Source organism: Myotis daubentonii, chromosome 1 (assembly GCF_963259705.1).
Source record: "Myotis daubentonii chromosome 1, mMyoDau2.1, whole genome shotgun sequence".
Classification (NCBI taxonomy): domain Eukaryota; kingdom Metazoa; phylum Chordata; class Mammalia; order Chiroptera; family Vespertilionidae; genus Myotis; species Myotis daubentonii.
Genome location: NC_081840.1, coordinates 187,176,690 through 187,204,590, shown reverse-complemented (window position 1 = coordinate 187,204,590; position 27,901 = coordinate 187,176,690). Strand labels below are relative to the sequence as shown.

At 39.9% G+C, this 27,901-nt stretch overlaps 1 protein-coding gene across 8 annotated transcripts in view; it reads right to left on the bottom strand.

The window, feature by feature from the left end:
* Positions 1–27,901, bottom strand: part of ANKRD17 (ankyrin repeat domain 17) — a 177,527-nt gene that overhangs the window by 35,472 nt on the left and 114,154 nt on the right. For all 8 annotated transcript variants that reach the window (XM_059668945.1, XM_059668955.1, XM_059668996.1 and 5 more), the window contains 8 exons: positions 26,150–26,261; positions 25,862–26,007; positions 23,670–23,812; positions 22,895–23,108; positions 20,694–20,869; positions 19,274–19,436; positions 11,872–11,967; positions 10,479–10,595 (listed from right to left, as the gene is read on the bottom strand). In XM_059668945.1, the coding sequence (XP_059524928.1) occupies positions 10,479–10,595; positions 11,872–11,967; positions 19,274–19,436; positions 20,694–20,869; positions 22,895–23,108; positions 23,670–23,812; positions 25,862–26,007; positions 26,150–26,261 (1,167 nt within the window). The remainder of the gene's footprint in view (positions 1–10,478; positions 10,596–11,871; positions 11,968–19,273; positions 19,437–20,693; positions 20,870–22,894; positions 23,109–23,669; positions 23,813–25,861; positions 26,008–26,149; positions 26,262–27,901) is intronic.

Here is a 27,901-nt window from a genome sequence, read left to right as displayed (position 1 = left end):
CAGGAGATAATTGTAATTACTATTCAAGGGAGGGAAAGAATTTTTTTTTATTGGATACATCTTCCATTTACTTTTTATTTTTTAATTTATCTTTATTGTTGTTAAGTATACAGATGTCCCCTTTTCCCCCCATTGGCCCCCTCTATTCCACTCCTGCTCCCAGGAAGAACTTTTCAAAAATAGACAAGTTTAAATCAGAAAGTAAGCTTTCATCTAAGCCCAGGTGGCCAAGATGTGGGAGTGATGGGCCAGGGCAGGTCTTAGTGTTGGGGTGTGTCTATATCTCAGGTATGCTAATGCCTCTAGCTTTAAAGAGTTCAGTGAAAGCTAGCCCTCTGGCAACAGGAAGAGCCTAGATACCAAACTTTTATAGTTCAGCCTTAGGGCTAAGCCTTTCTTGTTTCTCAATTTTGAAGTTCTAAACCTAGTATTCTGATAACCTCATAGATCTTACTAACTTTGGACTCACTAAAAAATGGGGCACAAATTCAGAGGTCCTAGTGAAACTCTTTTTGGGGGAGAGACCTGAGACTATGGCTGCAAAGGCATGGCGCTCTCTAAAACTTAAGAATTAGACAAGATAGATACAGATTTTTAAGAGGCATCATAAATTTGTAGGTTGTAGTTGAATTAATGAATTAAATGAGATTACTGAAAGGAAGAAATTATAACTATACAAGTGTACAATTATGGGTGCCTGAGGAGGAAAGGGGAGAATATCCAATACGTAAGAGGAAGAGTAAATGAAACTATAGAAGACCTTAATAGGGCACAGGAAGATAATCAGAAGAAATCTGATTATCAATGAGAAAAGTTTCATGAAGGAAGGCAAATCACAAAGTATCAAAGAACTGAAAAGAGGTAACAGGACTGGGCAGTAAAGATGGCACTGGTGATCTCTGCCACAGTTCATTGGAATAATGGGGGAGCAGGCAAATGATCCTGGATTGAGGATTAAAAATATAAAGAGTAGAGTTGAAACAGGCTAATAAGCCAGGATAAATAGAATAGGGAAACTAAGAGAGCTAAACTACAGTTTTCAGCCATCTATTAAATCCTGTTTTCCCTAAGAGTAAATGGTTTGCACTTCTCCCCAACCAGGGTAAACAATCACACTACTCAGGGAGACAGCAGAAACCAGTAAGTGCCACTTGCTAACTACACCCAATGATAGATGAAGATAATAAACCTCATTTTGGTATATCAGCATAAAGATGATGAATGTTCTATTGAGATCCTCTCCTAAGACTTCCCCTTAACGTCTAGCCTTTTTTTTAGGGGGGGTGGGGGGGAAGACACGACAGAGAGAGAAACATCTGGGCCAGATCTAACCTGCAACCCAGGTACTTGCCCTTGACCAACACTCTAACTACTGAGCCACACCTGTCAGTCTAAATGCCCAGCCTTTAAAACCCCCCAAAACCAAGGTCCAGCACAGAGCATGCTCTCCCTCCGAGGAGCATGCCCATGCCCCACAGCACCCCTCCCCATTCTTTCCCCATAGGCACGCATCTCCTAAACTCTAAAGAACCCCACAAGGCTTGCAACCAGGGCAGCAAGGGGCAGTGGCAGTTCATCCTGGGCAAATCCCCTGCTCTTGTCCCCAAGACCCCCTTTTCTCTGACTTCTTAGTGAACCAAAGCAGATCAGCCTAGGCTCATTTCCCCAGCCCTTCCTTGTTTCATTGCCCCCAGCTTTAATACTAGTCCTCTAAAATTCACCTGGATTGTGTTGTGATTTTATTTTTTGTACGAAGCCAAGAAGTCACACTTTACTAGCTGGCCCTAGGCAGATCCACTCAGAGCTAGGTCCCCTTTCTGGTAACAGAGTCAATAAGATTATTCTCTTAAAATATTTGGAGAAGGAAATAAAATACTAAGTTTGAGGTAAAGTTTCATTAGGATAGTTACCTTAAGTTGTAGGCAGAGGGTAGTACTTGATGAAATAGCAGATACTCAAGATAAAGATAAAGGAGTATGGGGGAGGTGGTAAAAACTGATACAAGACCCCAAAGAAAACAAACAGAATAAAACCATTAAGATTCAAATAAGTCTGGAGGTACAGGAAAACAGTAAGATATTTAGTCTACATCCTAATTTGTTCACAAGAAATCTGCCTGGGCCTCATTTCACTTACAGGGGATTAGGAGTATGTGGGGGGAGGGTAGAGGCTTTGAAGAGTCAACTTGTAGAATAATCTTACTGTGGAAAAGGAAAAAACACCAGCTGGGTTGGTGCCCTTTAAGTGAGGAATCAGGAACAAAGTACCATTTAAGAGTTAAGATTTTAAAAATGAGAACTTAAGGATTTAGGAAGAGGTAATCCAGACTAAAGAAATACCACCTGCACAAAAATGTAGATATATGAAAGTGAATGAGATATGTGAGGAGTAGAAAACCATAGTGAATGATGGATCTGGAAAATTAAGATAGGAGAACCTGAATGTTCGGAATGTCCCACGTAGATAATGAAGAGACGGAAAGTTTTCTGAAGAGGGAGTGAGGCAATCCCACCTGCGTATTAGAAAACTAAGGGAACTGTGAAAGAAATTACACTAGGATGAAGGATTAGAATGAAGGCAAAAAGTGACAGAGGCAAAGCTAGTTATTTAAAAGGGAGACTGTTAAGAAGCCTATTGCAATAATGAGAAGAGATGACTCAAGAGGATGGAACAGAAGCTAATACAGAAATTGCCAAAGCTCAGTAAAAGTGATGATGATGACATCAATACAGTTAATATGTAGGGGAGTTACCGTTTCAGGCACTGGATTAAATTAATTTACAACACTAAGTCATTAAGTGGATGTAGGGAATGGGAAGTAAGATAAGTGAGAAGATGAAAGTGACATCAAGAGTTCATTTCTGAATAATGGGAAGTGACATCAACAGAAAAGAGATAAAAATGTGAGGAGCAAAATCAAACAAGAATTTATTGATAACCTATATGTACTCAGCATGGTTCAGGTCTCTTAAAACTCTTCAGTAAACTAAACAAAACTATCCCTGCTCTCATGAAGCTGAAGAAGCTAACATTTAATTGGGGGTTGGGGGATATGCAGATGATAATCATAAAAAACATTACAGTTGTCCCTCGGTATTCATGGGGGATTGGTTCCATCACACACATACACCCCCCACCTCAGGTAACAAAATCTGAGAATGCTTAAGTCCCTTATATAACATGGCTTAGTATTTGCATATAATCTACACACATCCTCCTGTATACTTTAAATCATCCCTAGATGACTTATAATCAATACAATGTAAATGCTATGTAAACAGTTGTTACACTGTAATTTTTAGAAAATAATTACAAGAAAAAAGAGCATGTACATGTTCGGTACAGATGTAACCATGGTAGGCCTAACTACACGGTATATGTGAGCAACAACATAATATTTCCCTCCACAAATATGTTCCATCCACAGTGGCTGTATTTACATATGCAAAATCTGCCCACTGTACCTAGTTTCTAAAGAGGTGTTACGTACAATGTAAAACAGGAATACTAGAACGGGGGAAAAGAAGTGTGTATACGAAAACAGTAAATCCTCATCTGAGGATATTTTTTCCACTGGATTTTTTTTTTTTCTTTAAGAATGAAAGACACAGAGACAGAAATGTTGATACGAGACACATTGACTGGTTGCACAGGTGCCCTGACTGGGCCTGGGGAACCTGCAACCAAGGTAAGTGCCTATGACTGGAACAGAACCTGTGACCCTTCAGTCCACACACTGACACTCTAACCACTAAGAAAAACTGGCTATGGCAAGGGGTTTTAATTTTAAACAGGGTGATCAGTGTAAGCCTCATGAAAGTGAAGTTTAAGCAAACATCTAAAAGGTATGCAGCATTTCAGGCAAAGAAAACAGCCAGTGCATAAGTTGTATTTTCAAGTAGGCCAGTGTAGCTCAGAATAGTAAAAAAGGACTGTCAAGAGTATTAGGGGGGGCGGGGGTGGGCTCTGACTGGTTTGGCTCAGTGGATAGAGCGTCGGCCTGCGGACTCAAGGGTCCCGGGTTGGATTTGAATCAAGGGCATGTAACCTTGGTTGCGGGCACATCCCCAGTGGGGAGTGTGCAGGAGGCAGCTGATCGATGTTTCTCTCTCATCGATGTTTCTAACTCCCTCTCCCTCTCCCTTCCTCTCTGTAAAAAATCAATAAAATATTTTTTTTTTAAAAAAAAGAGTATTAGGGGGCTTGTTCACCTAAGGCCTGGCAGGTGTTTTAAAGAATTGATCTTTTTTTCTTCTTTTTTTAAAAAATATATTTTATTGATTTTACAGAGAGGAAGGGACAGGGATAGAGAGTTAGAAACATCGATCAGCTGCCTCCTGCACACTCCCCACTGGGTATGTGCCCGCAACCAAGGTACATGCCCCTGATAGGAATCAAACCCGGGACCCTTGAGTCTGCAGGCCGATGCTCTATCTACTGAGCCAAACCGGTCAGGGCTTGATCTTCTTATTCTGAGGGTTTTGAGAAGAGTGATGATTTGCTTTAAATGATGTAAGAGGATTACTCTAAGCACTGAAGAGAGAATAAAGAGCAATAATGGAATCTGGGAGACCAGTTAACTACTGAGGTAATACATGTAAGAAATTATGTTAATGACTTCAACCAGGGTGAGGAGTGATGAAAAGTGATTAAGATTCTAGATATACGTAGTTCTAAGGCAAAGGTAACAAGATTTTCCAAAACATTAGAGAATAGACAGAAATCAACAATGACTTCAAGGTTTTTAGCCTGAGCAATTACAAGACAGAATTGTGAGTTAAGGATACCCGTATGAAAGGTTTATTTAAGTATCCAAATGGGCATGTTGGGTAGCAAGTTGGATATGCGAAAATAGTGTTTAGGGAAGGTGTCTGGGCTAATGATACAAAGTAGGGATCAGCTGGTATGTATTTAAAGCTAAGAAGTAGGATGAAACGACCAGTGGATAAACTAGATCATATAATGAGCTAAGGGGCTCACCAACTAAGAGGGGAGACAAGGAGGAACAAGCAGAGCAGACAGGTATTATAATGAAAGCGAAATGAAGAAAGTGATAAGGATAGAGTAGTAATCACTGGATTCAGCTACATGAAAGTCACTGAAGACCGTAAAAGTAGTTTATTTTGGTGGAATTGTGGGAGTGAGAACATAGCAGGAGTAGATTCAAGAGAAAGAAAGAATTGAAGATTAGACACGAGGAGTAAAGAAAATGGGTTTGTAACTAAAAATTGGGGAGAATGAGGATTGGAAGAAACAGTGTTGTTGTTGTTTTAAATGGGATAAATAAGCTTGTGTGATGATAAGAATAATCCAGGAGTGAGGGATAAATGACATAGAAAAGATAATTGCTACACCAGTGTTTTGCAAGAGAGACCAAATGCAGGGACTGGTTACAAAGTTTATTTAGTAACTGGTAGAAAGTATATGGGTACAGGGATTGGTGGGTAGGTAGATAGAGTGGGATAAGTTTTAGCAGTTTTCTGATACTTCAGTTTTATCACTGATGTAGGATGCTAAGTCATCAAGTGAAAATGAAGAAGAGGATGTACTCAAAGCCAGAGGCTAAAGAAGAAATTAATAAATAGTGGCTGGGAGAATGAACCAAACTAGGGGAATAGAGAATGACTCTTGGGTAGCATTGAAGGGTTCGCTGTCACACATTTAAAGTAAAATTAGTCATCAAGGTTGAATGTTGTTTTTCTACACACATTTAGTTACTAGGGTACAGATGAGAATAAGGAGAAAGAAAAGAATAAGGAACTATGAAGGGTGGTAGGATAAATGGATCCTGTATTTTATTGGTAAGCAGAGTATTGCCAGGATTACAGGAGGTAGAATTCTAGAGGGAGTAAAACTGAAAAGATAGGAAGCTCAATCAGAGAATGAAATGTATAAAATTGAGATTGTGGGATGGGCATATTAATAGCTTTAGGTAATGGCAAAAAAAACCCTGAAAATATGTATTACAAATATTGTAAAAATGTGCCCCACATTTCTCCCTAAAAGGCTATGAATGTTAATAAAGAAAAGGTAGGAAGAGCAACAGTTAAGTAGTAAAGTGGAAGCGTGAAACAAATATCAAAAATGCAAACCAACAATATTGGCTAAGGGTTCTAACAGCCAAGAACAAAACCTAGTTGTTAATGTCCTAAGAGAACAAGCAATAAACTGAAAATTCCATAGTTCGACAGGATGAACTGTTCCAAAGTGGAGACTCTGCCACATAGTAAATGCTCAGTAAATAAATGTTTGCTGAATAATGATGAGGAAATGAATCTGGTAAATATAATGGGGACCATCCTCAACAGCAGTTCTTATAAATCTATTAACTAAAATTTTCAAATTAGGCTGGTCAAAAAAACATGTTTATATAAGCAACAAGTTACCCATGTAGAAATCCAGCTTAGACCAAATAAGACCAGCTCCAGTGATGTTTCTAAATCAGAAATGGTGGAGCCAAAATGTACTGTCTTTCAAATGGCAAGTATTATTTTCCTAGAAGTAAATCATAACTAAAAACTAATGAACCAAACCCTATCAAATCCCAATCTGGTCATTCTTCAAATAGAAATACTGAAATTATAGAAACTTCTCCATAATTTAGAATTTTATGTACCACCCCCATTCAAAATTGTTTATAAAGTATCAGTGCATTACGAATCAACTTAATGTTTAATTAATTTATAATTAAAAATTATTTATCACCTTTGAGGTTTAATATGATAGAAACATGTGTAATTTGAAAATTCCTTTTGACTTGCTTTAAATCTGAGGTTCTTGAAAGCACGAACATCAAGGTAAATGTTGGCAAGAATTCAAGCCCCAGCCGATTTGGTGCAGTGGATAAAGCATCAGCCTGGGAACCGAAAGGTCCCGGGTTTAGGCCAAGGGCACATACCTGGTTGCAGGCTCCTCCCCGGCCCAGGCCCTGGTCACAGCTTATGCAGGAGGCAACCAATTGATGTGTTTCTCTCACACAGATATTTCTCTCTGTCTTTCCCTCTCTTCCATTCTCTCTCTTAAAAAAAAAAAAAAAAAAATCAATGGAAAAATATCCTCAGGTGAGGTTTAAAAAAAAGAATTCAAGACATTGACAGTGATGTATTGTTGATGGTAGAGTAAGAAAATATTCTGAAAGTATAAAATTTAAAACATATTGGCCCAAGCAAAGAAACTTACTCTGTAAAAATAAAAGCACCAAAATATAAGAAAGTATGTATAAGGATGTTTATTGCAACATTTTTTTGTAGTGATAAAAAGCTGGAAACAAACTTACTATGGGATATATTCTGCAGTTATTTAAGTCACTATCATTTGACAATATCCATCAGTTACTGAGGGGAAAAAGCAAGTATTACAATAATATGCTTGCACTATTCCTTTTTAGGATTTTTTTATTGAGTTTTAGAGAGAGAGAGAAAGTGTTTCGATGTGAAAGTAAAACAATTATCGGCTGCCTCCTGCACACCCTCACTAAAGATCAGATGCAACCTGGGCATGTGCCCTGACTGGGAAGTGAACCGGCAACTGTTGGATGCTTGGGACAATGCCCAACCAACTGTGCCACACCGGCCAGGGCTTGCATGATTTATTTTTTTGATTGATTTCAGAGAGGAAGGGAGAGGGGAAAGCTAGACACATCAATGATGAGAGATAAGCATTGATTGGCTGCCTTCTTCACGCCCCCTACTGGGGATGGAGCCCGAAAACCCAGCATGTGCCCTTGACCTGAATCAAACCCAGAACCCTTTAGTCCAAAGGCCAATGCTCTATCCATAGAGCCAAACCAGCTAGGGCTTGCATGATTTTCTTAAAAAGTATTTATTGAGTACCTACAACATGCAAGGCATCCTTTTGTGGTGCATATATTCTAGTGGGAGAGATAAACAAAATAACTAAATAAAATATTTAGAATGTTTGAAAGCAAAAATAAGTTACAAGAGTAAGAAGAGTATTTGTGGAAGGGAGAATAAAATAAGACGCATCTGCATGAGACATTCAAGGCAGAAGGCACAGGAAGGGCAAAAAGAGGATGGACAATGGATGGAGCAAAGTGACCAAAAGAAAGGAATAAAAAAAAGACCAGAGAGGTGTAAGGAGTAGTGTGGGTGGATACATCATGTAGGCTCTTAAAAGACTTTATAGGTAATTATAGAGTTGAGAACTTTAGTTACCATATAAGGTTTATGACTTTAGTTATTAACTTATGATGACTATGCTTTTCTTTAGTCATTTTTGCATATTTCACAGTTTAAACTGAACACAATATTGTAATAAAGAAAAAACAGCCCTAACTGGTTTGGCTTAAGGGATAGAGCGTCGGCCTGCGGACTGAAAGGTCCCAGGTTCGATTCCAGTTAAGGGCATGTACCTTGGTTGCAGGCACATACCCCGTGGGGAGTGTGCAGGAGGCAGCTGATTGATGTTTCTCTCTCATCAATGTTTCTAACTCTCTATCTTTCTCCCTTCCTCTCTGTGAAAAATCAATAAATTATATTAAAAAAAGAAAAGAAAAAACAATGAAGTTGATTGAGAATAGACAATAAGGCTGCTTCCTACTTTGTAATCCATATGTATGCAATCAATTCTAAATGTATTTAACGTAATGTATGATCAAAGGTATGAGAAAAATAAAGATTTTATTTAAAAATAGATGTCTATGTTCAGCTATAGAAAAAATGTTTAGATTCACAAAAATGAAAGAAATGGCTGTCAAATCTCAGAGGAAAGGTGGGGGTGGAGGGGTGAGAGGGGATGGGAAGAGATCTACCAAAGAACTTTTATGCATATATGCATAACCCAGACAATAGGGTGGTGGAGGCCTGGGGAGGGGGCCAGGTGGGGGGCCAATGGGAGAAAAAGGGGACATAATGTAATACTTTCAACAATAAAGATTTTTAATAAATAAATGTGAAAATAGGTCAAGTAATAGTTACAGTATTTTTCATAATTACTCTCAATGGGCTTTTTAAAAAAAACTTCAAATTAGCCAAAAAGCTAACTTTTGTTTGATCAGAATCTAAATCAGAAAGTTTTAAAATGAAGAATACCCAATATTAAATACATTTTTCCAGAAAATAACTGGATATTTTCATACTTAAATTAGAATAAAGTGTTTAGAATACTTCATATTTTCTTTATTTTTATTAATTTCTGAGAGAAAGGGAGAGGGAGAGAGAGAAGAGATACAAACATCAATGATAGCCCTAGCCGACTTGGCTCAGTGGATAGAACGTGGGCCGGTGGACCAAAAGATCTCAGGTTCAGTTCGGGTCAAGGGCACATACCTTGGTTGCAGGCTCCTCTCCTGCCTGGGCCCTGGTCAGAGAGCATGCAGGAGACAACCAATGGATATGTTTCTCTCATATGGGGTGAGGATTGAAAAAAATATTTAATTTACATTTAATATATAAAGATTTAATTGTTCACCAAATATTTACTGAGTACCTACAACATGCCAGGCATCCTTTTGTGATTAAAAAGTCTGTTTTTCCCTCTCTCTTCTACTCTCTCTAAAAATCAATGGAAAAATATCCTGGGGTGAGGATTAACAAAACAAAACAAAACAAAATGAAAGAAAAGAAACCAATTATGAGAGAGACACATTGATTCCTTGCCTCCTGCATGCGCCCCAACTAGGGCCAGGGATCAAGCCTGCAACCAAGGTACATGCCCTTGATCAGAATCAAACCCAGGACCTTTCACTCTGCGGGCCAATGCTCTGCCCACTGAGCCAAACCAGCCAGGGCCATATTTTCTTTATGTAAAATGAAATAATGAAATATATAGTGTAACAAAGTCTGCAAATATAATAGCAAAAATGGGCCTGACTCAAATCCAAAAGGTTGTGATTATCACTATCCTTTATAAATTTCCTGCATGATTACTATTTCTATTACATTCTTGAGGACAGTGTTATTGATAGGAAGGGGAAGTAAAAAAGGAGCTATGGAACTGCCCAAACTATATGTTGTTTGGAGTATTATATTCCCCTTGGGAAGATGGAAATGATGTAGTCTGCCTGAAAGAGAAAAGTACATGCGAATTCACCCATTTAAAAGATATACTCATTAAACATTCCACCAAGATGTATTTCACTAGTTGGTTATGCCTCAGTACTGCATTTGGTACTTCTAGTAAATATATGGTCAACAAATTACAAGATCTAAGATCTTTGAAGTATAGGTTTGGATGGGGATTAAGAGCTCATTAGTTGAGGTAAGACTAAAGCTGCATTAGCAGCTAGGTTTTCTGACTTTCAGGTCAATGCAATTCCTATAATTTGATTACAAAGAAAATTCTTTTAATGACATTTAAAATACTCTTAATTCTCTCTGAGCCAAACTTGGAGGGAAAACCATGTACATAATTTAAAGCAAAAGCAATAAAATGAAACATTTAAAGAGGATTACAAACTAAAGGGAATATAGCAGAAAGGGAAAAAAGTAGGTATTTTCACATGTAAAGGTTATCATTACCTTTTCCAAGTCTAACTCTTCTAATAAAATACTGGCATTTTTGTTTGCTTCAGCAGCCTGTCTATCTTTGGCTTGTACTATTGATTCCATACAAAGATGACACTTCTTCAGCATCTCCTAAAATAAAAAATCAAGATGTTTCCAGCCTCAAAAAATAATTAATGTTTAATGAAAATATTAAAATATTAATTAAGGCACTTCACTGAATGAACATAAGCTATTAAGATCAGTGGTAAGGCAAAAAATAATGCAAATAAAAATACACAAGAAAGAGCCTCTAATGTTTTTCAAAATATAAATTTGACTGGTACTTTGGAAAGTAAAATTATTTACTCCTATAAATCGAATATAAATCATACAGCAAATGGAAGTGTAATAATTGATATCAGCTAGTTAATAGGCTTAAGGAAAAGGTCAATGTTAATCAAGAAAACAGATTTAAAATTCTTTGAAGTGTTTAACTGATAACAACTGTCACATATTTAAGCTTTGTTGCCAAAACCTCATGTTCAAGAATCACTGATGAAATGTCAAAGGCATATGTATTACAAATTTTTCTCAGTGGTTTCATTCTCAGAACACTTTTTATCAGTAAAGGACTATTTCCCTATAAAAACAAAAAACCTTAATTTTAATCTTCCCCTCTCCTCCAAAAAACCTAGTGGTACCCAGGAGTGTTAATTATCAGAGAAATCTAGAGGCAGGCAAGACAGTGAAAGTTAAATAAAACCTATGTTAAATAAAACCTATGACGAAAATCTGCTCACTCTTAGGTAAAAACTGCTGAGAAAATATAATAGACATTTTTATATGTATTGATGACCTCTTTGGATTTCCAGAGTACATCTTATAAACTAAAAATAAAAAATGGCACTAGGGGAAGACCTCAATTAAATCTCTAATAATCCTAACCAGTTCATTCTTAAGATGACAGTTACTCCCACTTTTATATCATGTTGAAGACATTAAAAATTTCTTCACACAATTAAAGGTACTATGTTTATCTGTGTTTAGGTATTAAAAAAATCCACTGGGCTTGTTAATTTCTGAATATATTATCAGTCTGGATACACATATATAGATTATAATACTAATGAATAACAACATTTGCTTTAATTGTTTAGTGTTCACATAAAATTAGTTTAGTATTTTTTTAAAAAAATAAAGTAAATCAATCACAAAGAATATTTTACTACTTCATTAGATTAAATAAATAATCCTAAGAGTCTCTTAAACAGCATACTTCATTCCCAAATAATAGATAAATGAAAACTGCTATACAGCACACATTACTGCTCAAACTAAGACTCTTTTCTTAGTGTGGGATATATGTACATAAAACTAAATAAAATCCCTAGCTCATATAGTGGGATGAATCTGATCAACACATTACCTTATCAGTGATGGTTGCTATGTATCTCATGCATTCAGAATCTGATGGAAACTGATTGACTTCTTTGACTAAGTAGCGCACCACCTTCACATGACCCTAGAGAATAGATATTAATGTCAGATTTAAAACACATACTAAAAGAATTCAGTAAATCTAGTCTGTCTTTTTTGTTGTTATTGTTAATCCTCACCTGAGGATATTTTTTCCATTGAGTTTTTAGAGAGAGTGGGAGGGAGGGAGAGAGAGAGAGAAACAACAATGTGAGAGACACATCGATTTGGTTGCCTCCTACGTGTGCCCCAGATACATGCCGTTGATGGGAATCAAACCAAGGTACATGCCGTTGATGGGAATCAAACCTGAGACCTTTCAAATCCTAGGGCTGACACTCTAACCACTGAGACAAACTGAGTAGGGCTGCAGTTTGTCTTATATAAGATTTCTTTGGCATTCAAGCTACAAAATGAAGACTTAATTAGATATTTTTTTCACTGTAAATGAAAAACAGGCTTTGGTTCTAATAAATTAAATTTACACTGTTCATTCTCATCTTACTCTCCAAAAAAAACAAAAACAAAAACAAAAAAAACAGAGAATAACCTGACTTAAGTTCTAAATTACTCTAAATAATTTAAATAAAAAACCAAACCCAAAAATCAATATGAAGAAATGAGAATATGCCTGAAAGAAAAAAATTTTTTCTAGCTAATGAAATAAAAATGAAATAAAAATGAACATTCTGTTCAATTCTAAGTGTTAAAGGAGTAGAAATATAAATTTTGTTCTTTCAGATAAAAACTGAAAGCACAGCTCTGTATTAGGTAGTATTAGGTAGTGTGAAAGAAATAAAACACTTTCCTAAAACATGAGCTATGATTATATTATTCACTATAACACTGTCCACTAAGTTCAAAATGTTCAGACCAACATTCAAAAAGGCTTTTCACTTTCTTCAATTACACTACTGCTTTCTGAGATAGCACCTGTAAGTTAGCCAGTCTGGATAAACAGCTGTTTATATTTTATATACTTCCTAATTGCATTTATTTCTTTTCATCTGCAACTTTTAAAACTAACCTTATCTTTTAGTGCATAGCTCAAATGCCATTTGCATCATTGTTTGATATTTTGCCAAGACTTCTACAGTATTTAAATTATTTACACAGGGCAACTCATAGTTATCTGACTTTATGTGTGAATTATACTTCCCTGATTAAATCACTCCTTTAAAAAGTAGCTGCTGCACCCTATATAACAGTGATGGTGAACCTAAGACATGCGTGTCAGAAGTGGCACGCGAACTCATTTTTTTGGTTGATTTTTCTTTGTTAAATGGCATTTAAATATATAAAATAAACACCAAAAATATGTCTTTGTTTTACTATGGTTGCAAATATCAAAAATTTCTATATGTGACACGGCACCAGAGTTAAGTTAGGGTTTTTCAAAATGCTGACACGCCGAGCTCAAAAGGTTCGCCATCACTGCTATATAAGGTAATATCCCAACCATTACAGTTGCACATGGTAGGTACTACAAAAATAATGGAGTTAATAAAAGATAAGCACTGTTCTTAAGTAGCTAAGTCTAATTCAGAAAGATAAATTATATACATTTTAGACAGTAGAGTAGTAAAAAGATATATATATGTCACAGTGAATGATGACGATAATAATGGATTGCAGAACTTCAACAACTTTTAGGGGATTACATCTCAATGTGAGCTAAAATAGTATAGGAAGAGGTTTTGTAGAAGAGTTTAAACTATATCCAAAGAATGAGTACATTTAGAAAAATTAGGAGGGGCATGGGCATTCCTGAGATGAGAACAAAGGTGATGTGAGAGAGGGGGCTCAAGAGAAGACCAAGCAAGAAGACTTTCCACATTACGGACTCATAAAGGGAGATGAACTCTGAGAGCACTAGAGTGTGGTGGCTTTGAATAACAAACTAAAGTGGATTTCAGAGTGTTACAGAAACTGGAGAGACAGAAAAAGGTTCTTGAGACTGATGTTAACGAAATGGAGTGGTTAGAAAGATTAATTTGATAATGATATGCTAACTTGCTTGGAGAAGAGGCAGGTAGCCAGTGAGAAAGAGTAAGTTTGACTGCTAAGGAAAAAGAAATAGTGAGTGGCTAGATAGTCTAGAACAGTGATGGCGAACCTTTGGAGCTCGGCATGTCAGCATTTTGAAAAACCCTAACTTAACTCTGGTGCCGTGTCACATATAGAAATTTTTTTGATATTGCAACCATAGTAAAACAAAGACTTATATTTTTGATCTTTATTTTATATATTTAAATGCCATTTAACAAAGAAAAATCAACCAAAAAAAATGAGTTTGCCTGTCACCTCTGACACGCATGTCATAGGTTCGCTATCACTGGTCTGGACTATCCAGGGACGATGTGGTCTAAAGCAGCGGTCGCCAAGCCTTCAGACCTCTGAATCAACCAAATCTCCACCAGTTGGCGACCCCTCGTCTAAAGAACCAAAGTCAGAGAGTAATGAAAACAAAAAAGATGATTTCTTGCAATTTATGTAGTAAAAGTTTTTAATACAACAAAATATTTTGGAATCTACAAGGGATTTTACCTACATGTCTCATAATGACAAAACTCAAAATTATAATACCTGAAATATTAATCTCATTTTCCCAGCAACAAACTGAAACTGCATTTAAGAAATCAACCAAGTCATTAAATTACTTATACACAGCTCTATACTATGCACTGTAGAAAAAGGAAAAGAGTTTCTCTTGCTTTCACAAAATGTATTCCTAATTCTGAATTAGTATATTTGACTTTCAGTAGTTTTAATACTAGCAGCTGGGTTTTCATTTAATGACTTTTTTTCTCTATCTTTTCTTTTCTTTACTTTCCTTTCCCTTCTCCTTCCTTCCTTCCTCCCTTCCTCCCTCCCTCCCTTCATTTCCTTTTTTCAGTATCTTCACCCAAGGATATTTTTCCCATTGAATTTTAGACAGAGTAAAAGAGAGTGATATGAGAGAGAGAGAGAGAGGTGAGAGATGAGAGAGAGAGAGAGAGAGAGACATGTTTCCGGGCTGGGAATTGAACCTGCCACCCAGGTACATGCCCTTGACTAGGAATCAAACCCACCACTCTTCAGTGTGCCGGCCAATGTTCTACCCACTGAGCAAAACCAGTCAGGGCTTAATTCCATTTTCTTAGTAATGAAAGTCAATGATAAATATAAAATCAACTTAAGGTAAATTTTTATATGTTGTGCTAATGAAAGAAAATATTCATAAACAAGTAATTTGTTACTCTTAATTGGATTTACATTTTGTGCAAGATTAATATTATACCTAGATTTGGAAAATACTTAGAACAACTTTTTATACTTAAATGATTTTTCTTGTTAACCCTCACCAGAGCACATTCCTCCATTGATTTTTTTAGAGAGTGGAAAGGAAGGGGAGAGACACAGAGAGAGCGACACAGAAGAGAGAAAAACATTGATGCGACTGAGACACATCCGTCGGTGGGTGCCTCCTGCACAAACCCTCACCAGGGCGAGGAACTGAGCCTGTAACTGAGGTACATGCCCTTGACGGGAACTGAATCCAGGACCCTTACGTCCACGGGCCAATGTCCTATCCCCTGAACCAAACTGGTTTAAAATGTAGCTTTTATGTCCTATACGGGTTATATCCACCTTTCAATGTTGCCACCAGAGTGATTATCCTATCTAATAAAGAGGGAATATGATAACTGACTGACCTGCCCTCAAAGATGGCGGCGCCCACAGCCAATAAGGAGGGAATGTGCTGACTGACTGCCCCGCCCTCTAAGATGGCGGCGCCCACAGCCAATAAGGAGGGAATATGTTAACTGACTGACCCGCCCTCAAAGATGGCGGCGCCCACAGCCAATAAGGAGGGAACCCACAGCCAATAAGGAGGGAATGTGCTAACTGACTGCCCCGCCCTCAAAGATGGCGGCGCCCACAGCCAATAAGGAGGGAATGTGCTGACTGACTGCCCCGCCCTCAAAGATGGCGGCACCCACAGCCAATAAGGAGGGAATGTGCTGACTGCCCCGCCCTCAAAGATGGCGGCACCCACAGCAAATAAGGAGGGAATGTGCTAACTGACTGCCCCGCCCTCAAAGATGGCGGCGCCCACAGCCAATAAGGAGGGAATGTGCTGACTGACTGCCCCGCCCTCAAAGATGGCGGCACCCACAGCCAATAAGGAGGGAATGTGCTGACTGACTGCCCCGCCCTCAAAGATGGCGGCGCCCACAGCCAATAAGGAGGGAACCCACAGCCAATAAGGAGGGAATGTGCTAACTGACTGCCCCGCCCTCAAAGATGGCGGCGCCCACAGCCAATAAGGAGGGAATATGTTAACTGACTGCCCTGCCCTCAAAAGATGGCAGCGCCCACAGCCAATAAGGAGGGAATGTGCTGACTGACTGCCCCACCCTCAAAGATGGCGGTGCCCACAGCCAATAAGGAGGGAATGTGCTAACTGACTGCCCCGCCCTCAAAGATGGCGGCACCCACAGCCAATAAGGAGGGAATGTGCTGACTGACTGCCCCGCCCTCAAAGATGGCGGTGCCCACAGCCAATAAGGAGGGAACGTGCTAACTGACTGCCCCACCCTCAAAGATGGCGGTGCCCACAGCCAATAAGGAGGGAACGTGCTAACTGACTGCCCCGCCCTCAAAGATGGCGGCACCCACAGCCAATAAGGAGGGAATATGCTGACTGACTGACCTGCCCTCAAAGATGGCGGCGCCCACAGCCAATAAGGAGGGAACCCACAGCCAATAAGGAGGGAATGTGCTAACTGACTGCCCCGCCCTCAAAGATGGCGGCGCCCACAGCCAATAAGGAGGGAATGTGCTGACTGACTGCCCCGCCCTCAAAGATGGCGGCACCCACAGCCAATAAGGAGGGAATGTGCTGACTGACTGCCCCGCCCTCAAAGATGGCGGCACCCACAGCCAATAAGGAGGGAATGTGCTGACTGACTGCCCCGCCCTCAAAGATGGCGGCACCCACAGCCAATAAGGAGGGAATGTGCTGACTGACTGCCCCGCCCTCAAAGATGGCGGCACCCACAGCCAATAAGGAGGGAATGTGCTGACTGACTGCCCTGCCCTCAAAGATGGCATTGCCTACAGCCAATAAGGAGGGAATGTGCTGACTGACTACCCCACCCTCAAAGATGGTGGCACCCACAGCCAATAAGGAGGGAATATGTTAACTGACTGACCTGCCCTCAAAAGATGGCGGCGCCCACAGCCAATAAGGAGGGAATATGTTAACTGACTGCCCCGCCCTCAAAGATGGTGGCACCCACAGCCAATAAGGAGGGAATATGTTAACTGACTGACCTGCCCTCAAAAGATGGCGGCGCCCACAGCCAATAAGAAGGGAATGTTAACTGACTGCCCTGCCCTCAAAGATGGTGGCACCCACAGCCAATAAGGAGGGAATGTGCTGACTGCCCCACCCTCAAAGATGGTGTCACCCACAGCCAATAAGGAGGGAATATGTTAACTGACTGACCTGCCCTCAAAAGACGGCGGCGCTCACAGCCAATAAGGAGGGAATATGCTGACTGACTGCCCCGCCCTCAAAGACGGCGGCGCTCACAGCCAATAAGGAGGGAATGTGCTGACTGACTGCCCTGCCCTCAAAGATGGCGGCACCCACAGCCAATAAGGAGGGAATGTGCTGACTGACTGCCCCGCCCTCAAAGATGGCGGCACCCACAGCCAATAAGGAGGGAATGTGCTGACTGACTGCCCTGCCCTCAAAGATGGCGGCACCCACAGCCAATAAGGAGGGAATGTGCTGACTGACTGCCCCGCCCTCAAAGATGGCGGCACCCACAGCCAATAAGGAGGGAATGTGCTGACTGACTGCCCCGCCCTCAAAGATGGCGGCACCCACAGCCAATAAGGAGGGAATGTGCTGACTGACTGCCCTGCCCTCAAAGATGGCATTGCCTACAGCCAATAAGGAGGGAATGTGCTGACTGACTACCCCACCCTCAAAGATGGTGGCACCCACAGCCAATAAGGAGGGAATATGTTAACTGACTGACCTGCCCTCAAAAGATGGCGGCGCCCACAGCCAATAAGAAGGGAATGTTAACTGACTGCCCTGCCCTCAAAGATGGTGGCACCCACAGCCAATAAGGAGGGAATGTGCTGACTGCCCCACCCTCAAAGATGGTGTCACCCACAGCCAATAAGGAGGGAATATGTTAACTGACTGACCTGCCCTCAAAAGACGGCGGCGCTCACAGCCAATAAGGAGGGAATATGCTGACTGACTGCCCCGCCCTCAAAGACAGCGGCGCTCACAGCCAATAAGGAGGGAATATGCTGACTGACTGCCCCGCCCTCAAAGACGGCGGCGCTCACAGCCAATAAGGAGGGAATGTGCTGACTGCCTGCCCCGCCCTCAAAGATGGCGGTGCCCACAGCCAATAAAGAGGGAATATGCTGACTGCCACTAATTGACTGCCATGCCTTTAAAGATGGTGGTGCTCACAACCAATAAAGAGGGAATACGCTAATTGACTGCCACTAATTGACTGCCATGCCTTTAAAGATGGCAGTGCCCACAGACACAAGATGGCGGCACCCAGTCCCCTCAGCCCCACCAGGGTGGCAGGCGCGTGGAAAGGCCAGGCCTGAGGTGGGCCCGGCCTTGCCGTGTGCCTGCCTCTAGAGCCCCCAATCCCCTCAGCCCCCAGCCATCTACAACCGCCTGAGGCTCAGGTAACCAGGGCCGATTGAGGCAGCAGCAAAGGTGTGATGGGGGCATCGCCTTCCCCGATCGCCGGGTCGCCTCCCGCCCCTGAGGGCTCCCGGACTGTGAGAGGAGGCAGACCGGGCTGATGGACGCCCCCTCCAGTGCATGAATTTTCATGCACCGGGCCTCTAGTTTGCTTATAATTTTACTAGAGGCTCCGTGCACGAAATTTGTGCACGGGTGGTGGTGGTGGAGGGGTTGTCCCTCAGCCCGGGCTGCACCCTCTCCAATCTGGGACCCCTCAGAGGATGTCTGAGTCCTAAACTGGCAGTCGGACATCCCTCTCGCAATCTGGGACCACTGGCTCCTAACCGCTTGCCTGCCTACCAGCCCAATCCCCATAACTGCTCGCCCCTGCCGGCCTGATCGCCCTGCCTTCTCCTGCCGGCCTGATCACCCTAACCACCTCTGCCTTGGCCCTGTCACCACGGCTTTGTCTGGAAGGGTGTCTGGTCTAATTAGCATATTACCCTTTTTATTACTATAGATGGCTTTCATCACTGCTGTTAAATCCTAACAATGAGAGTCTGGTAATCACTAAACTGTGCACTTCTAGCCTAAATGAAAAACATTCATGTGAAAAAGGATAAAAGACTTCTACCTTTCTAAATGCTGCCATTAGAGGAGTTATCTTGCGGTTATCTGCTGCATCCACATCTGCACTTGCTTGCACCAATAACTGAACCACATCGAGGTGTCCACCATTTGCTGCTAGCCACAATGGAGTGTTCCCCTTCTTGTTACGCACATCAATGTGAGCTCCCCTAAATAAATGACACAGATATCATTGTTTAAAATGAAATGGAAAGACACAGCTAACAATAACAATCAACTATTAATTAGTGAAAATATTTTGTAAAACTAAAAACTGTTTAATATTCAAGGACTAAAATTAATTTTTCTCTCAAAATAACATTAGAAAGAATTTCCAGTTGTTAAATTTAAAAACAATGGTACAGCAATAATTGCTTTTTATTTTAAAGACTAGAGGCTCAGTGCACGAAATTCGAGCACGGGTAGGGTCCCTAGCAGCTGCCAGCTGGGGCCTCCCATCACTGGCTGCCAGGGCCTTCCTTTGTCTTGCGCTGTCCCCTGGTGGTCAGTGCCATCATAGCAAGCGATCAAACTCCCAGTTGGTAAACTCCCGAGGGGACACTTTGCATATTAGGCTTTTATATATATATAGATAATGACTCGGTATAATTATGAGTTTCAAACCCCAAGAAAATGTGAAATTTTATTTAGTGAAAAATAAAAGTATATCCTGTTAATATCATAATCAATACATTAAATACAGTATCCTGGAAACACAAATAGTATCTATGATGCAACTGCATCAGTTTCAGATTATTTGTATTCATGTATTTGTATTTAGCTTCAGAATAACATGCAGGTTTAGAACTCAGTGGGCATAATAGATAAAATTCACAGTGAGTAATAGTAGTTGTTAGTAGCTAGAACTAGTACTACTAAATACGACTGCTTAAAACACCATGCAAAGGTTTTTAGGAGATTGAATTAAGCAGGCAAGCCTTTTGGAAAACTGGCAGGCAACTTCTAAGTAACTGACAGTAGAAACTATCTTGGATCTTTTCTGATAACTTGGAACAGTACCTTAACTGTCATTTAAAAGCCCAAGTTACTATAAAGAACAAGAAAATCAACAATGAACACAGATTATTGCCAGACTTTTAGGACTTGAAGTGGTACTTTTTTAAAACTCACACTGTGGGAAATGTAAATGTAGATGACAACAGCTGGATATTCAGATAGCTTATTATAGTGCTTTAAAAGTGTACACACACAAGAAAGGAAGATAAGTATTTCTAGGTTGCATTGAAATAAATCAACATAGCATAGCTCTGAATGGGTGGACAATAACAGAGGTAGGTTTAAAGAAATAAAACAAGTAGTTTATAGAAGTAGTCATATTTGATTTCTTAATAGTACAATTTGCCCAGAGAGAACAGTAATCACTAGTAACACCAGGGTCACATACGAAGGGTATGGTAACATCATACCTGCCAATGAGAAGCTCACAGAATTTATAATGCCCTTTATCTGCTGCTATGGTTAAAGCTGTATCTCTCGAAGAGGGCACTGGAGGGGCATTAACATCAGCACCTTTATCCAAAAGAACTCGGCCCACCTCTGCGTATCCACCAGAGGCAGCTTCCATTAGTGGTGTGAGTCCAGTCTAAGTTTAGTGAAAAATAAAAAACAACACATAAGATAAAGGAAAGAGCTAAAATGTTAAAGAATAAAAATCTGGGAGCAATATAGTTCAACACTAACACTGCTAGTCTCTCTCAGTTACAATGTCATCTATTAAAAGAAGACAATTTACCTAATGACAATTTGTTGAAAAAAAAATATATACATATATATATATGTGTGTGTGTGTGTGTGTGTGTATGTATATATATCTATATATATATATACACATATATACATATATCTATGTATGTATATATCTATATATATATACATATATATGTATGTATACATATATATGTATGTATATATATCTATATATATACATATATACATATATACATATATCTATATATCTATATATCTATATCTATATCTAAATCTATATCTATATCTATATATATATATACACACACACACACACACACTAGGGGCCCGGTGCACGAAATTCATGCACTGGGTGTGTGTGTGTGGGGGGGGGGGGGGGGAGTGTCCCTCAGCCCAGCCTGCCCCCTCTCACATACTGGGAGCCTTCAGGCGTTGACCCCCATCACCCTCCAATCGCAGGATCGGCCCCTTGCCCAGGCCTGACGCCTCTGACAGAGGCGTCAGGCCTGGGCAGAGAACCCTCATTTCCCCCCATCACTGGTTCTGCCCCCAGCCCAGGCCTGATGCCTCTGGCCCAGGCATCAGGCCTGGGCAGGGGACCCCCAGACCCCTCCGATTGCTGGCTCTGCCCCTTGCCCAGGCCTGATGCCTCGGCCAGAGGCATAGACCCCCATCACCCTCCGATCGCCTGATCGGCCCCTTGCCCAGGCCTGACGCCTCCGCCAGAGGTGTCAGGCTTGGACAGGGGACCCCCATCACCCCCCGACCACTGGCTCTGGCCCCCGCCCAGGCCTGAGGCCTCTAGCCCAGGAATTATGCCTGGGCGGGGGACCCCCATCTCCCTCTGATTGCTTGCTCCACCCGCCCCCCCCAAGCCTGACGCCTCTGACCCAGGCTTCAGGCCTGGGCAAGGGGATCATCATATCCCCCCAATCCCCAGCTCAGCCCCCGCCCAGGCCTGATGCCTCGGCCAGAGGAGTTGACCCTCATCACCCTCCGATCACCAATCACCGGATCGACCCCTTGACCAGGCCCGAGGCCTCCGGCAGAGGTGTCAGGCCTGGGCAGGGGACCCCCAGCTCCCTGTGGTTGCAGGCTCCGCCCCTGCCCAGGCCTAACGCCTCTGGCCTAGGCGTCCGGCTCGGGCAGAGGGCAGCGGGGATCCGCAGCTGCAGCGGCCCCGCGATCGTGGGCTTCGCTTTAGGCCCAGGCAAGGGACCCCTAGCTCCTGGGACTGCCAGCTTCAACCGTGCCCAGCTCCCATCGCTGGCTCCACCCCTACTTCCTGCTATCACTGGCCAGGGCGGAAAAGGCACCTGATTCTCCGATCATGGCTGGGGGGCAGGGCAAAGGCGGGCCCCAGGGCCGCCTTTGCCCTGCCCCCCAGCTCTTAGCTCCCCCCTGGGTTTCCGATCACTGTCAGTAGCAGGGGGCTTCTTCCTGCTTTCCCTTTCGCCTCCCTGCATTGTGCCTACATATGCAAATTAGCCGCCATCTTGTTGGCAGTTAACTGCCAATCATAGTTAGCAGTTAATTTGCATATAGCCGTGATTAGCCAATGAAAAGGGTAGCGTCGTACGCCAATTACCATTTTTCTCTTTTATTAGTGTAGATATATATATCTGTAAGATGCAAGTAAGCATTTGGCATATAACTGGCACTTAATATATGTTCCCCATGTTCTCTTTCATAAGGGTACATATTTTCTGCTGGTAATTCTAACATCATTATTACCTCTAAAATTTATTTTTGAGGTATTTTCAAGAGTTAATGTTTGAATGAGTTCTACAGAGTGATAAATGTTACTAGCAAATACTAAGACTATATTAAGCATATTGCTACTAGACACCATAAATATCAAACCAATAAATCCATGTACAAATTTTGAACGTTTTCTTACCTTAGCTCTGTGTTCCACATTTGCTTTTCTATCAAGCAGAAGACTAACCACTTCAGTTCTTCCTTGGAAGCAGGCTAAGGTAAGGGCAGTGTTCCGATTGGTTTCTATCTGAGCATTTATGTCAGAGCCCATGTCTAATAGGAGTTTAACTGCAGCTGTGTGCCCATTCATAGCTGCTAACATCAGAGGAGAAATGCCCAATTTGCTACCAGTTCTGGGGGTAGAGGTATGAGGAGAACAAAACAGAAAATACATATTTTAAATGTCCCAGAAAAACTGGATGGCAATATATAATTCTGCTTCAGGATATATTTAAGAATCTTTATTTTGCAGGATTACTTAAAATATTATAATCATTTTTCTTAGCCCTAGTCTAATACTTCTTTGAGATAATACCAAGACTCCATTAGAAATATTTTACCACCCAGATCTAGAATACTTTCTGTATCTCATTCAACATAATGACTTGGGCTGAAAAATAATTATTAAGTCATTAGACTATTAAGATGGACTTTACATTTTAAAGCACATACTTGCTTAATAAAAACTCATAAGATGTGTTTACTTTTAAAACCATAAGAAATACAGTAATTGATAGTTTTTCAAGTTCTATGTCAACAGTTTTAAATATGTAAATAAAATTAATCTTAAAAATCTCTAGCAATTTACATTCTAAACTTGTAATGAAGGCATCTCCTTTTTAATATAATTGTTCTACAAATACCATTTTAACATAACACTTTTAAGGGTCTTATAGATAGAGAATAAAACTTGCCTAGAATTAATTTCGGCTCCTGCATTTAGTAATATTTTGATAATGTTCACATAGCCGCCAGAAGCAGCCAGGCTTAGAGGTGTGTAATCAGAAACATTCCTGTGTTCTTTATTTGCTCCTCGAGCTAACAATAGCTCCACCACCTGGAAGGGGGGGGGGGGGGGAGAGAAAGAGGGAAGGAAGGAAGAAATGGATTTTTTTTCTTACATTGAGACAATTTGCAAGGTACATATTTTTTTTTTAACTTTTTTTTTTTTTTTTAATTTCAGAGAGAGAAAAAGAGAGGGAGAGAGGGATAGAAACATCAATGATGAGAGAGAGTAACTGATTGGCTGCCTCCTGTACGCCCCCCCACTGGGGATGGATTCTGAAACTTGGGCATTTTTATTTCTTTTTTGTTCTGGTCTATTGTATAACAAAAGAAGGAAAAAATCCTTCTTCCATTTTTTGCACAAACACAGTCTCAACTGATAGCAAGAAATCTTAGAAGCCAAAAAGAGACAGCTTTTCAAGCAAAAAACCCACTTTGGAATCTGTTGAAACGGCAGTGTATTCATGAAATCTGGATCTCATGTGTTGTTGTACAATATTATTTTAGAAATAGTATTTCTGTGTTATTCTACCAAACAGTGGTAAAATAGAACACAATTTTTTCATTTAAGCATGTGAATGCCTTTAAAATATTTTTTTTAACTTACTATCAATTAACTTAATGTTAAAAAAAAAACAACTTGGAATAAAGCTAACACATTTTTCCCTAACATCAGAAAAATTTTCAAACATACAGAAAAGTTAAAAAATATACATATACTCACCACCTAGATTCTACAAATAATATTCTACTATACTTACTTTTTCATATTTCTTCATAATTTTTTGCATTTCATCACAAAGTAAATTACAGACATTTGCCATTTTCCTTACATACATCAGCAAGTGTATCATTATCTAGACTTTACTTGTTTTCAGGTTTTTTGGGTGAAATTTTATGTAAAATTTTTTCAGGTGAAACAATAAATGCTCAAAACTTAATTTACATTCACTGAATACTGACATTCATAAACAAAATGTAATTTAAATTCCTGTTATTTACTCATGCCCTTTCCCAGGCAACCCCACCCACAGATTAATCTATTTTAGATCTTCATGAAATCAGTGTTTTGAGAGTCATTTGTGTATACTGTGTAGCATTCCATTAAATCTACACTAATAAAAGGGAAACATGCAAATTGGTGTCACTCCACTACGCCCACCAGCCAATCAGAGTGACTATGCAAATTAACCCAACAACAACGGCGTTTAATTTGTATACGCAGGCACAGAGCAAAAACTGAAGGCTCCGGCTAGAGTGAAGACTGAAGACTGAAGAGGCTTTGCTTCTCTGCCGCGGCCGGACCAAAGGCATGGGGGTCCCGGGTGCTTGAGGAAAACTGGTGCCAGCAGCCAGGGGAAGGAAGTCTTATTGCACAAATCTTCATGCAACGGGCTTCTAGTAATATAGAATAAGCTACCTACTATCCCAATGATGAACAACTTTGCCATTTCTAGTTTTTGAGAATTCTGAATAAAGCTGCTTAAAGTGGTTGTATTACTTACACTCTTATCGATAATGAGTGTGTTCTGGTTGCTCCACACCCTTGGCAACATTTGGTATTGTCCGTCTTTATGATTTTAGCCATTCTAGTGGCTGTGTGGTGGTATCTTAATTTGCATTCTCTGACAGCCAAATTATTTAGCATTTAAATGCTAACTGGCCATTTATAAATCTTTTGTCCATTATGTCACTTACTGTACCAAACAAGTCTGATAACAGGTACTAGTATTTTCATCTTCCTTTTACAGATAAGACACAGAAGTTAAGGATTGTTTAAGATCATAACTCCTACCCTTGCTCTTATTATTAAATATTAAACTACTAGTATATCCTAAAATACTAACTGGAAAATAACAAATAAATGTTAATAAACAGACTGGCAAACACAGACTCAAATATGTGAAGATACAAGATAGTATAAACCTCTTCCCATTAGTTCAAGATCAGAGTTAGGAATAGTGGAGACACTCAAAGAAGGCATGCTCCAGGGTTGTAATAAATCTAAATGTCAATTGATTGTCACCATATAATCATATAAGTTAAGGCATAAATTTACTAAATGGATGGAGAGAAAAAATTACACTGGAGAAATTGTTACCTCCTGTCTTCCCCCAGAACAAGCCAAAGATAGTGGTGTGTCCTTGGTTCTTTCTGACTGAGCTTCAATGTCTGCACCATTGTCCAGTAATATTTCCACAACACCAACATGACCAGCTGTAGCAGCCAAGATGAGTGGAGTAAAACCTGGAGAAAAATAATGATCTCACTACATGCTAAGCAAAGGAACAATACTATTTTCCATCAAAATAGACCTAGAAGTAGTAGCATTTCTTTACAGAACACAAATATTCCAGAAGAAAAAAATATTAACAAAAGTTGGCCATACCTTTCTTGTCTCGGTGCTCAATACTAGCTCCTCTCTCTAGCAATGTTTGTACCAGTTCCTCATGACCACCAGCACAGGCAAGTGTTAGTGCTGTGTCATGATTACTTTCAGTCTGTAAAAAATTCATTTTATGATTAGCTTATTATATAATTTTAAAATGTTAACATCAATTCCATAATATATACATGTACCAAATACACACAAGTAGATATGTATCCTCTACTCTAGCAAACACTTGATAGTAAGTTGCCCGTTTTCCATTAGTGATCAACCTGTGACTTTTTTTAAAGGTTACAAATATTTGAACTTCATGGGCAATTCTTGAAGCAAACATGAAGAAAAGCAGCATGATTTTCAACCATATGCTGTTTTCAGCAACACGATTAAAAGAAATACTGTGGACTCACTTTCAATTCCAGCCATTAATGGCAGTTATGTGACAGTAATCCCTGAGGACAGGAATGATTTACTCAACTTGCTGCCTAGTTTCCAGGCTGCAGTGCAAAAAGAGGGTATTCGAACACAGCCTAGCAACCTCCCTGAATTGAGAAGACAGAGTTTGTAGAAGTTACGGTGACTAGAACCTCTTGGGGCAGAGTACTGGAGAGGAAACTGCTACAGAGAATGAAAACTACAGAGATCTGTAGAGGGTTTTCCCTGGAGTCTTCAGCTGAGTTTTGATCAGCACATTTGCATGAGGTCAGGGAAAGACCCCCAAAAGGTATCATCAGGCTGAACAACACCCAGAGATTACACAGGGCCTGGAATAGTTTGGTTCCGACCAGCCAGAGTAGAAAGATTTCAAAACACAAAGAATATTAAGTAAAAATCCTCAGCAGTGAGGCTATATTAACTGTTCTGGACCCAGTTAAAAAAGTTGAAAATCAAGCCTTGTACTGAAAATATTTTTTTCCCACAGAACTTTACTGCATTAGAGAACAAAGCCCCCAAATACCTAGAGGAACAAGAAATATATACAAAATAGAGTATTTGGAAAGAAAAACTATAATAATTGAGACACGACACTATTTATACACAATTTATCTCTTACTTCTGCTAATGATAGTAACCAAGAATGGATTAGCCAGTTGTTATCTCTACCATACTTAAAATGCTTATATAGTGAACAAAGTCCTCATATTTTTAGTACTCTAATTTGTGTGATATAAAAAAAGGTAACTACTAGCAACATGTACAGTGTGACTAAGGAACTAAGTTTTAAATTTTATCTAATTTAATATAAACTTTAAAACTGATACTTGATTTGGTTATTAGAAAGCTTTTTAGTATATGCCTGGAGCAATGTGAGTATATGAATCTACTTTTTCAACTTAATCAAATCTATTGCAATCTACTTAATCAAACTGAAGTACAAATCAAGTATTTCCAATGAAGTCCAAGTTGAGATGTTTTTTAAACAAGGTGACAAAACATCCGATTAGTTTGGGACTGATTTATTTGATCACTTTTAAGCTGTAAGTGTAATACACACCAAATTTTGAAGACTTTAATATGAAATAAAAATGTAAAATAACAATTTGCTATATTAATTACATATTTAAACAATAGTGTTATGGATATATTAAGTTAAAATACATTCTTAAAATTCACTCCACCTATTTGTTTGCTTTTTTAAATGTGGCTATTAGAAAACTTTAAATTACATATATGTCTTACATTATTTTTCTATTACACAGAGCTGTTCTAAGCCATCTTACATATGTACCTCTATTACAGCACTTAATGCCAATC